At 40.1% G+C, this 13,148-nt stretch overlaps 1 protein-coding gene across 1 annotated transcript in view; it reads left to right on the top strand.

The window, feature by feature from the left end:
- The window catches only part of fstl5 (follistatin-like 5), a gene marked incomplete at both ends in the record, with an annotated part of 147,297 nt that extends 135,216 nt beyond the window's left edge, over nt 1–12,081 (top strand). Inside the window, 3 exons of the mRNA XM_083891420.1 lie at nt 632–739; nt 3,058–3,182; nt 11,379–12,081. Coding sequence (XP_083747546.1) covers nt 632–739; nt 3,058–3,182; nt 11,379–12,081 — 936 coding nt within the window. The remainder of the gene's footprint in view (nt 1–631; nt 740–3,057; nt 3,183–11,378) is intronic.
- Nucleotides 12,082–13,148: the final 1,067 nt, after the last annotated feature.

Raw genomic sequence — 13,148 nt, 5'->3', positions numbered from 1 at the left:
GCTTAGGTAAACAACACCGTTAAGACTGCATCGCAGAACAAATACTATATAAAAAAGTAAACCGAAGTCGAAAGGAATTGTGGGAATACAAGATTGCAATGATTTGCTTGAGGAAAAAAAAAAGAAGATGATTGCTTTCTGTAAATGTTATTGAAAGAGAAACAAACACATCTTCTCCCCCACAGATTCTCTAATCCCCGTGTGCTGCCCGTCTATCTGCATTCAGGTGGACATAATGTGCAGGGAACACTTCTCTGTCACATGTGACTCATCTTTCTGTTCCGACTCGCTACATTGCCACCGTGTATCAGGCAACGGATAAAGACTGAAGGCAATTACTTCAGTGTGGTAAAGCAATTGTGTGTCACCACTTGATCTGGAATGCAGCTCGCCGGCAAAAACACCTTGTACATAAAAAGCACACCTCCAGTCTGCCTTGTTAAAAGAAGACCTGCTCCTGTCAACCCTGATGCATTAGTGAGCGGGGAAACTTTTCAAAAGCATTACCACTGCACATCAAAGAGGGATCTCTTCAAACGCAGAGTCTAGATTCCCTTTTAAATTGTTATTCTGCAGCCCCACTGTCTTTAAAGGCTCACTGTGGTTTGGATGTGTGTCTCTCCCTCCACAGACGGTCAGCACAGACCCTTATCCTGTGAAGCTCCACTACGACAAATCTCACGACCAGGTGTGGCTGCTCAGCTGGGGAGACGTGGAGAAGAACTTCCCCACTCTGCAGGTAAATCCACAATCCACTGTCTTTCTATCCTGGTACCTACAAGCACAACAAAACAGATACTCTCAATTATTCTGTTTTCCTCAATAGGTAAAATGGCAGGGAAAAAAGCAAACTTGATATTACAATTTCATGGAACACAAATGCATCTTCAAACAAACAAACACAAATAATAGTGACAGATTATTCACCGACTCTGTCACATTATTGTAAATATGAGACAATGACTAGTTGATTATGATGAAATGCAGTGTAAACATTTCATGAGAACTGACTAAATATTGCAATAAAAGTATGAAATATTATACAAATGAAATTGCATATTTGCATATTTGTCTACACAGGAAATCCACAAAGTGCAAGTTCAGCATCAGCTACAGTCACACGCCCAAAACTTGTGCTGCGTTTTGTTCTTAGGCTGTTGAATTACTTTATTTTTCCATTAGTGACTTACCTACTGTATATTATAAATAACCTTATTATCACCACCTTAGGAGGCCGAGGCAACTAATTAAATGTGTATTCCTACTTGAAGTGTTTCTCCTCTTTTTTCCCCCCTCCACCGTGACATTAATCACTGCAGCCTCTCTGTGATTTTCATTCGCCGATGTGTTTGTCCTTCCTGATGACGGTAATTAATAGTCACTTACAGTGAACGGTTTCCACGTTGACACATTTTCAATTATATGTTGGCTGTGGACTGTGGCCCAGTGGAATTGAAGTAAAAACAGGAAAAAAAAAGGTGTTGACTAATGCTCGCACGTCTGCACGAGTCCAAAACCAAACAGAGATGTGGGAGTTGCATATGTTTACATGGATCCAGAAACATTATTATTATTCAGAAGATTGATCAGGATATGCATTTTTAATTAAAGAAAACCATTAAAAAATACTTTTGGCAACAGTGTTCAAATTAGCACCATAATATTTAAGTGTACTGCATTTTCATTTTATTAATTGTTAGTTACTTTATTATTATATAAATCTGTAACCAACCGATAACCATTTATTTCCAGGGCAAAGGGCAAATCATTCTATAGTTAAAGCTTTAATTTTGACTTGACTTGTACATAATGAAATGTTCTGGTTTGAAATTGAATCCTTGAAGGTTCATTCATCAGTCAATGTGCAACATAAAACCATAACAAAAGTATTTATAATTTGCCAAAAAATCTGCTGTAACTTCCTAAAATATTCTTCTGTACAGTTCATACGTGATGTAAAGTCGCTGCAACAAGCCAGTGTCAGCAGTTACTGTTTATTGGCATCTTCATTTATGTTGGATTACTGTTTTTTTTTGTAGGCTCTTTAATACATAATGTAGTTTTTAATGTATACACTGGTCAGGAAAATACGGATGTTAAGAGTCAGAAATTCATTTAAAAACATGTCAGTCATCATTCAGTACGTTTACATTGGCCGTGTACTTCCCTAGGTGGCGCTGTATCTCCCTATAAGCTATTGTCTATTGAATCAGCTTCTTGTTGACCCTCACGTCACAGAAATGCGTCGTCTCCTTCTACTTCCGGTTCAAAGACCGGGGAGAGATTTGTGGCGCCTGCACAGAATGCCAAGTCCAACTCCAGTCTGACTAAGCTTATACATGCAGAAGTAATCGGACTACAAATCACATTATCCAGATATGTTAGTACAACTAAGACTATGTTGATTTTAGTCAGACTAATGTGTTTACATGACATTACGAAAATGACTGTCTTAGTCTGACTAAGATCTGACTTTTGATGCTGCTGCATAATAAACCAAAACAGACCAAAATGTTAAATATTTACATATTCTCACCATGTCTCCATGACAAATATCTAATCCTTCTGATAGTGCCTTTCATTTTCCCGTTGCCTCTGATATTTATCTTGATTCAGCTCAAGTCACGATGGGATCTTACTTGAAAATCCTGCTCCTCTTCGCCCGCACAGAAATTCACAAAGCAGGGTTTTTTGCGCTGTGACAATTTGCTTTGTGCACTGTGGCTTAATCAAAGAAAGAATAAAAAAACCCTGCCTACACACAGAACTCATGCCTGCACAAGTTTGTGGCAGACGAGAGTGACAACAGAGCACATCACCTCCCACTGAGACAGCCCCACATCTCAGCAATAAGAGGATTTTACAGTGCAATGAGTACATACGAGCACAGATAAACATGATGGTTTTATATGAGGAGATTCACTGATTTCATGAAATAAAAACATGTTGTATACGAGTATTTTTTTGACCTCCGCTTGCAAACTACAGAGACTAGAAACCGGCAGCATTGAGACTCGTGTTAAACACCCACAATGTCCTCTGTTGATGTCCCTCCAGGTGATCAATCAGGCCAGTGGAAGAGTCTCCCATCACACCGTCCACACGCAGCCAGTCGGCAGACGCTTTGACAGAGTGGACGACTTCTTCATTCCCTCCTCCAGCCTCATCATTAACCACATCAGGTATGATCCAAGAACTTATGCAAATTCATTTGCAGACTGAATCCATCCCATTGGCATGTCTTATTTTTTTCATACTCAATACTATAATAATGAGGCGGATGGGCATTTTGAGTGAGAGCAGGTGGGCACTTGTCTGTTAATGGAGGTTTGGGGAGAAAGGCCCAGTGGTCATTTGAGCTGCAGATGAGCACATGGCCGCTCACCTGTGATGCTCATAGAAGTAAATCTATGCATCAGCGATGTGGAATTAACAGTTAAAATCTGAATGTTATGGATCAAATGACTACAAAGTGAGTTAACAGTGACTGATCACTTTTTAATTACCAAAGGTTCCGTCTTCTGAAAGTAACTGTGGCAGGTTAATGGTTACTTGGCCTATGTATTCAGCACTCTTCTAGTCTTGATAACCACTTAAAGCTGCTTTACAACACAGTTTTGCCATTCTCACATTGACACAGTCATCAGGAGCAACGTGAGGTTAAGTGTCGGGGATCAAACCCACGACCCTGTGGTTGGAAGACGACCTGCTTTACCACAGCCACCGACTCACCTATGCCTGAATGCTGTTAAGACTTTATAAAAATGGAAAGATGAGTACTTCTAATATGTAATATTAATCATTAACCAACTATTGTTCGTTAAAAAACTTGGATGAGTAAGTTAAACACAACATGTACGGTGGTATCAAAAGACAAATGGTCAAAATTAAACTGATAAACTTAGAGCTTAAGTATAAAGAAGAGCATTATATCCTTTATTTTATTTTAAACATTTTGCCAACAACTAAGCGTTATGACGTACAATCGTACAATACTGCATTAACATTAAATTGTTGTCAGAAATGTTAAAATTAAATTATCTTTATAGACATTTCTAATATTCTGACATGACATTGCAGTCAACACATCATTCATCTAACACCCTTGTGTTGGATAAATAGATAAATGTCAGTATCTGCCTCACACTGTGGCCACCGAGTGGATAAATGAGTAAGTTTCAGTCTCCACTAATGATACCTGAAAAAATATTTAACTGAAAAAAAAAAAACACAAACAAACCCTTTCCCCATATCAGCACGTCCTTATGTGAGCTTCTGTTAGGCGCTGTGGTATCTGTGTAAGCACCAGCTCTGTCACTGAAATGAGGGTAGACGGTGTAATTATGTTGCTAAGCATCACAGAATGGTGAGTTAATGCTGATGACCACCATTTGGACCAAGCAGCACTAAATCAGCACACTGTGGGAATTATACTTTACTAAAAAAAAAAAGAAAAAGACGACAACACAGGCTTTCAAAAACTCAACTCAAAGATCAACTAGTACAATCTAATGTTCTTTTTGAAGAGGCAATTCAATGTCCTCGGTGCATATGGTGTTTTAAAAAAGACTTTTAAAATTCACAAACACTCTTCTACGTGTGTTTTCACTGAGGAAAAATAGATCCGTATAAAGCACTAAGATATTTTTAGGTAACAGGCTGGATGGAAAGCAGAAGCCATGCTGAATCGAAAAACACGATTTCACAAATCATGAGCAGTTGTCATACGCGGGCTTAACGTGGACGGAGAAAAGCAGCTGTCATATGCTTGGCTAATGTCAGGGAGAGGCCAGGAGCTAGCGGGAGGTCTTCAGGATTTCAAGATGCTAATGGTCTGCAGGAGAAAAAGTGGGGGGTTTGGTTGCAGGAACAACTGTAATTAGATCCACTGAGACCTGTTGGAAAGGTTGCTTGGTTTTGCTGTGTTGTGTTTGAATCGTTGCTGTACACGCCGCCTACTTATCATTCCTGATGTTCTTAATGCAAGCATGCTGATTACTGCTACAGCCAGGTCTGCTTATCATCAATGTTTTTACATTTCTAAGAGGCTGAACATGCATCATGGCCTTGACAAAGTGTACATGTGGAGCGTCTTACAAGTTAAAAATGGCGTAATGGCGCTCTTGGCATTTCAATTACATCCCAGATGCTTCTCACAATAACAACACGAACAATTCAACGTATTTTCTTGAATATTTAATAGAGCAATAATAATAATACACAATATAACAGCTTGGGATTTTTATTATTATAATTTATTTTGCTCCTACAACCATAGATTTAATTCTTGGCTTAATTTTCTCTCAGGCTTGGGGAATTGTGAATATTTCGTGTTAGGATTACTCCCAAACAAAATAATTTTGATTAACGACAGTAATTTAATATAGTTTTTGGATTCATAGAAGAAAATAGGTTCAGTCTTGTGTCAGTAATTTACCTTCATTTAGATCTTATCACACACATCATCTGTAAGCGTGAACATATTACAGATATGGAAAAAATGGGCACTTCCACTACACCGTTGTAGCTCAACTTTATTCGGTTTGGTATCAATCACGTCCTTTTCCATTACTATAGTTCCTCCTCAATGTGGGCGGGGTCATGACGTCGTTTTATACACGACACAAACACACAAACTAGTAACGGCCAACGCAGTTGTTTTCAGTGTAACTGAATCATTAGAATCAGTTGATTAAAAAGATGAATCACTTTTTAATGAAGTCACTGAACTGAAATACAGCAGGACTAGTTGTGATTCGGCTCACGTTTACCAGGTTTTAGCAGTTCTGTCACTAAATACACCAGACACCAGATTAAATATTGAGATTTCAGAAATTTAGTTGGAGATTAACGCATGTTTTCAGGTTGTTTAAGTCGTTTTAACTGACCTACAGTTTATCATTGTTCGGTTTGATTCTCGTGTCGAACGCCGCGCTCATGACTCTTCCAGTGACGACACTCTCTGATCTCTGAATCAGAGGCCGGGCAGTCTGTGGACGTCACGTTTTAGTATCGGCTCAGCTGGCTTGGAACCTCGCCAGAGCAGAGACTTTAAAAAAAAAAGCTCCAGGTACCATCACTAATGGAAAGGCAAAATAAGAAGAACTATCACAATGATATCACGTCTCGTTCTTTGATTCTAGTAGAAAACACAGAATCTGCGCTTTGTTACAAACCTATTAAACAACAGTGTAACAGTGGTGTGGTGAGTTCAGCTGAAGCAGACAAAAACACACTTAACAGTCTTGTTCATACACACTTGATGTTTAACGCTTAAATTAACCTCTGTGTGTGCGCGACTTTTCTTCTCAGTGCGTATTTGTCTGCTGGCTGAAACGCGGCGCTGATCAGGCGATTTAGCAACATGAGCAGTTTGTGAACAGCTGACATGTTCGGTAACTCTCACAGATTATTTAATGCTGGGGGGATTCCCTCAGCAACTACTATAAAGCCAGCAGGAGCTTCTTGGAGCTGTCATTCATCATATGCATTGACTTGCAGTCAGGCAACTCTGCATGTCAGCACAAAAAAAAACCCCAAAAAAACAACACACTACCAAACTGCTATTTGTTATTTTTACACACACACATAACAGTATCCTGCAGCTCAAGCTGCCCGCACCTATTTTTCACAAATTTCTAATCATTGCACACACTGCCTTTTGGCAAAACAAGCCGAGCGAGATGTTGATTGAATGTTTTTTGTATGCTGGAGGATGACTGAACAGGAATTGCTGTGTTACAGATATCTATTACTGTGCAGCATCCACTGTTATGTTCTTTCCTCATGAATTTTCTTTGGCCCCAGGATCTTTAACTAAACTGCAGCGTAAACAGTACTTTGAGGTCAATAATGATATACATGTAATGTAACAGAGGCTCAGAGCGTATAGAGATGTAAAGTTTATAACACGTGTAATCACTTTGGATGTTTTACATCAGATGTGTGAAACGTTTCAGTCTGAGCAGTAGTGATGGGCATTTCTCAGTAATGTTAAGTGAACAGGAGCAGCAAATGAGATGCATTCAAATGTAAATGTCTTCAATTCTGCCAGATCGACAGTGTTTTGAGCTTAGATGAAGAGGCATTCAAGAAACCTCGTAAACCTCATTAAGTAAATGCTTGCTACTGTGCGTCACTGGAGTAAAAAGTTATGTTTGCATAAATGCAATCATTGATTGAAGTGTTTGTGTTGTGTATTTTTAGTGTATTACAAATCATTTTTATGATCAAGGGAATAATTAGTAATACCCACCCTACAGGTGTTTTGCATAAGAACCGTAATTCTTGCGATATCACAATTTTCTCATAAAATCTCCACTTTGAGGAAGATGGCTGAAAGCATTTTGTATTTTCATGGTTTTTGGAACGGTGATCTCCACTAGAATCTGCTGTTGCTAGCGGGTGAAATACATACCACGCCATCTTGTCTGAAGTGTAATTGCTAAAAAAGTGTTTCCATTACACTTTTGCGATAAACTTTTATATCCACGTCTGAAGAACCACCTCATGAGAGTGCATACTAATGTTTTAGTGATATTTAAGAGGTTGTTTGAAATGTAGGCATTTCCATTACCAGTTGTTTTTATTGCGATATTTAGGTTTTGTGCATCGCTAAGGCTAATGGAAACATAACTAATAAAATCAATAGCAAAAGACCTCATGAGCGTCAGCGACTGATCGTCTCAGTAGTTTCCCTGACGTCGCTTTGTATCCCAGGTGTTTATGACACACATGGATTCACTTTTTTGTTAATTCAAGTTTGACACAGACCAACTCCTCTCTCTCTCTCTGTCTCAGTCTCTGTTTTCTACGAAAAGAGGCTGATGCGACTCCTCACTCCAGCTGGTGAATCTCGGCTTCGCTGAACAGCAGGTCTATTAATGTGACACTTGCGTCACTAAAAAGCACTTAAGTGTTTCTGATCCCTGTTTCCCATAACTATCTCAACAAGGCTTTTATTGTGAAATATTTGCAGCACCAGCAGTTGCACAGCCACACACTGAGAAGTCCTGGCAATTTATTGAGTACAGAGTAGGATTTAGCGCATTGAAACGTGTATTCTTTATGGTGATTGTCGGAGGTAAACCCTATGTAAAACAAAGCAGCAGTTCTGCAAAGGCACGCCATTAAAAGACGACAGAAATGAATGAAACGGTCCATTACCTTTAATATAAATACAGATTTCTATGGAGTGTTGGAAACATTTTTGGCTGAATTAAGGACAATGTAACTGTCTCTTTAGATATTGTTTTAGCAGAAATCACTCCTACATGTACCCTAATAATGGTGTGACATGTTTATCATAATAGCGTATAAAGTTTTTATGAAGCAGTCTGGAAACCGAATATTCTCCGCGTACTAAGACACTATGACAAAATGAAAATGAAAAAGTGACCACTACCCTGATGTGGAGAACCAGAGAGAATGTTTAATGCATTAATCAATGGTACAAACGACAAACAGCAGCTGTCTGTTTGGCTGAGAGTAATCAGTGTCTGCCAGTGAAGCAGCCCAGCTGCCTTCACATCAGAGCACAGCCAAACAATGTCTGATTATTAATTTATCAAAAGGTGAAAGGGAAGGAGAAAAAAAAATAAAACCTCTCGAAATATAATCATTTCAGTGCAGGATAAATGCGTTATTGACCTTTAGCTTCCAAGAATGTTATTGATATCTATCACAGCAGATCTGCACCACTTATTGATTTGTCACAACAGCCACATTATTGAATACAATCACACAGCAAAACAATTACAGCAGTGTTTGACAGGCACAGCGGAAACACTGCAAATCACCAGCTACGACTCCCCCAGGAATGGAATTTTATTATTCTTTTTAAACTTCAAATTGAAAATAAATTTAAAAAAAAGCAATCCTACAAATTAACTTTGAGTTACACAAAGACTGCTCAGTTGGTTTGACATAAAAGTCCTTTAATCTCTTTATAAAATGGACAAAAATGGAATTTAGTTGTTCACCAGTCTGGAGAAAACCTCCTCTCTGCAATAAAACAAATGTCTCCTGGTTGAGGAAGATGGATCACATCCACAAAACACCTTAGACTTTGTGTCAAACTGCAGTTTTTTTTTTTGTATGGCCAACACAAACCCTAAACACACACACACACACACACACACACACGGCTGTTACTAGTGATTAACAGTGAGATTTACATAAAGAAAAATACAAGCATGGACTCACAGATGTTGTTTGTTTGCTTTTATTTCTTCCCTGGTCTCACAGTCCACTTTGACTATGATTGCCAGGTCACCCTCAAAAAATCTGGTGTCCATGGCTATGATTTCATCAAAAAATAGGAAAAAAAAATTTGTTCTACAAAAACAAAGCTAATGCCTCTGCACTCGAGCTGCAGCTTCGAGCGACTGACAAATCCACACGCAAGAGTTTTATGTCGGCGTGTGTTGGTGTGAGATTCTGACAGTGTTAACCTTTAGTGAAAAAGAAAACACCATGGTTTCATAGTGTTGCATTATTTTTAAGGAATTTTGGAAGCAGCAGTATGTGCTTTTACATGAATTAAATGATGTAATATATTGTTTTAATGTCTCTACTAGAAGCTCTACTAAGTATAATATCAAATGCTATTGTATTCATCTTAATGTTTTAATGTTAATGAAGGCAGATACTTGAGACACTAACCCATTATTAAATTATTTAGCAACTATTTTAAATTGGGCCGTTAACGCCGTGACAACTGACTGGAAAAAGACACGTATGGCGTCATGTTTACGTGACTCCCGGTTGTTAAAATTAATCTTTAAAGTAATGCAGTTTTAACGCAGAGTCCAGGCACCTTTTACCTGTTAGCTCCGTTAGCAGTGCTAGCTCCTTTAGCGTCATTAGCGCGCCTACAATCGGACTGAAGCGGTCTGTTTATTAAACCAAAAGAGCAGTGCTACAAATAACCAGCGTACCCGTTTGTAAAGTTTAGCGTTACCATTTTAACAATCAGGAGTCACGTAAACATTTTTCGGTCAGTCGTCATTGAAACGCGTCATGCAATAGCACCAGTAACGCCTGGCCCAGCACTAATTTTAATAATCGCTTAGTTGTTGCAGCCCTAACTGAGTTTCACGTGATATTAGCACTTTCAGCTGCAGCCAATGCAGCAAATTGATCTCAGAATTTCAAGACATGCAAGTGTAATCTGCCAAATATGTTAAAATGGTCTGTAGTTATAGTGCTTTCTGGTTTTACACTACAGTTTTTAGGCCATTCACTCACACATGTGCTGTAGTGTAATTCCCAAGGACACATCGAATCACAACTTTCGCTCTACCACTGATCCACCATCGCCCTGTCACTTAATGATTAAAACAACAGAAGCCATCACCTGCCAGCACACAAATGTAAAAGTTAGTCATCTTCTTTTAATTATTGCCCACAGATTATCCAGCGCACACGCACACGCACACGCACACGCACACGCACACGCACACACACACACACACACACACACACACACATCTGCTTCAAAGGCAAAAACAAAGCTTCAGATCTCATCTTTTATGACTCGGCTCGACCTCGCGTCTGGACCAGACGAACAGAACGATCTCTCGATCAATGATTCCCTCCACAGGGACGACGACGCCGATGATGATGATGTGCTTTGTGGCTTTCAAACAGTCATTTTGCCGTTCACAGGTACAGACAGGCTGACGCTCAAATGGCATAAAAGATGATGAGCAGCGGCGGGGGCTTCAAGTGTCTGTCGGCATCGATCAGCTGCTGTTCATGTTTAATTGAGGCCTGTCAGCTCCGTGCATGTTGCTTCTGCCCTGCTCAGCTAAAAGCTAACGTGCTATTAAGACATTTTTGTAATGATTAGAAGTCTAATAGAATTCTATTAGAGAGGAAAATATAGATGATGTCATACTGCCAACACAAAAGAGCCTGACAACCTTTAAAGTGGTTCAATAGACATTTTTTTAAGCAACTTCAGAATCATTTCTTGGAAATTATGCCACAAAAAACATTATTATTATTATCACTTAGTGCAAATCAATTACAAACTTGAAGATGGTACCGTTTGCTTTTTTTAAGAAACCTTGAAAACAAAACTTAAGTAAAATAGAAGAACGGTAATTCGATTAGTTTTACTTTGTGGTGTGCTCATCAAAAGGCTGCAACATGAACATGCTATAACTCCAGGCAGAAAGGCCCTTGTTCTGACCCGGGTCACAAACCTGGGTGTTTCATCAAGAACCACTGCACTACCATGTGTCAATCACTAAAGTCTCTGACTTAAATATCTGACAAATTGTGACAATTATTGGAAATGTTGTTGACTTTCGGGTTCGTAATAGCGTGCTATCGATTCAACCGTTGTTTTCTCCTCTTTACGTTGTGTCCAGATTCGGCCTCATCCTTCACCGAAATGAGCCTGTCCTCCACAAGATTGACCTGGAGACGACCACGTACGTGAAAAACATCAGTCTGTGGGAGTACAACTGCATCCCCAAGTCCATAGCGTACACGCACCTCGGCGGCTACTACTTTGTCAACTGCAGGCCCGACTCCACCGGCGCCACGCAGCCGCAGCTCATCGTGGACGGCGTCACCGACAGCGTCGTCGGACAGAACCACGACGTCACCGGCGCCCCCTACGTGTCTCCAGACGGCCATTATCTGGTCACCGTGGACGACGGCGACGGCCTGATGAGGATCCAGACCATCTCAGAGCGCGGAGAGATCCGGGAGCCCTTCGACATCCACACCAACCTCCACCTGTCCGACCTGGCCTTCCAGCGCTCCTTCACCGAGCTCCACCAGTACAACGTGTTCGGCAGCTCCGGCCGCCAGACGGACGTTCTGTTTGTGGAGCTGAGCACGGGCAAAGTCAAGATGATCAAGAGCTTGAAAGAGGCCACAAAGTCGTTTGAGTGGCCGTGGAGCAGTAGGAACAGGGTAATGGTCGGCAGCGGACTGTTCGGCCAGTACCTCATGACCCCGTCCAGAGAGTCCCTCTTCATCCTGGACGGACGACTCAACAAGCTCAACTGCGAGATCACCGATGTGTTTAAAGGCAACGTGGTGGTTTGGGTTGGGGAGTCTTAGGTCGAGACCTAAAGGAGATTTGGTTATTTCTTTTGTCAAAGTTACTGTTGCACTGAATTCTGTTGCAGATTCTTTGATTATTTTTTATTTCTTTGGGTGGAAGCACGACCAGTGAAAACCACAGATTCACAAAACCAAAATTGACCATTGGTTTGCGTCCCCTGGATGAACAGCTGTTATCCAAAATAGTATGAAAAATGCAAAATACAGAATTTATTGGTGTTGTCTCTAAGCCAAGTTTTACGTTGTTTTTTTTTTTCCTCACTGGGTGATTTGTCTTTAAGTCGACGTCAAAGCTGCTTCACATTTCTCTGGAAAAATTGATATGAATCCGTAAATATGTGCAACTTTTGCATTATTATTCAGTGTGGGAATGCTGTAGATAATCTCTGAACAGAACAACTATTTAATTGGCAAAAAAAAGATAGATACATACATAACATATATATAAATATATATATAACCTGTATGTGGAGAGTAACCCTTGTAATTTAAGTTTACCCGTCCCTGACTTTTTCCTGTGCCTTTAAGGAAAACTGCCCTCCATCAGAGGAATTAGAGTAATTATTCCCAGTATGAGTGCAAACTCCACCTCGTCCTTTGACCCCCCCTTCATTCATAGTGAGCGTGGTTCCTCTCTGGACGCAGCTGACTCGGTCTAATTAAAATGAACCCTCGCTGTGATCCCAGCCCCCTTTGAAGTGGAGACAAACCGAGTGGTTCGTTAAAGGTCGCGTGCTCTGTAACCTTTGATCCCGACTTGTTACCAACGTTTCTGAATGAAGTTTATTTGAATTTGTTTTCCTTTTTTAGTCCAAAGCAGAAAAATGAAAGTCAGCGCTGAGGGTTTTGAATCGTACCCAGCTTTATACGCGGCACACTGTAACATATAGGTATGTCAGAGAGTGGATAGAGTAACACGTGTGTGTGTGTGTAACTTCAATATCCGACACAAAGAGAAGCATAGCGGCGTTTAATAGAATAAAGTGTGGATGATGTTTTAATGTGCACACCAGGGGGAGTGGGGGTAGTTTTGTGTGTAGAAGGTCTTTGAGGAGAAGCTGTGA

Source organism: Microchirus variegatus, assembly GCF_963457635.1.
Source record: "Microchirus variegatus genome assembly, chromosome: 6".
In the NCBI taxonomy this organism is placed as follows: domain Eukaryota; kingdom Metazoa; phylum Chordata; class Actinopteri; order Pleuronectiformes; family Soleidae; genus Microchirus; species Microchirus variegatus.
The sequence above is the reverse complement of the archived record's forward strand: the minus strand, read 5'-3'. Positions and strand labels throughout refer to the sequence as shown.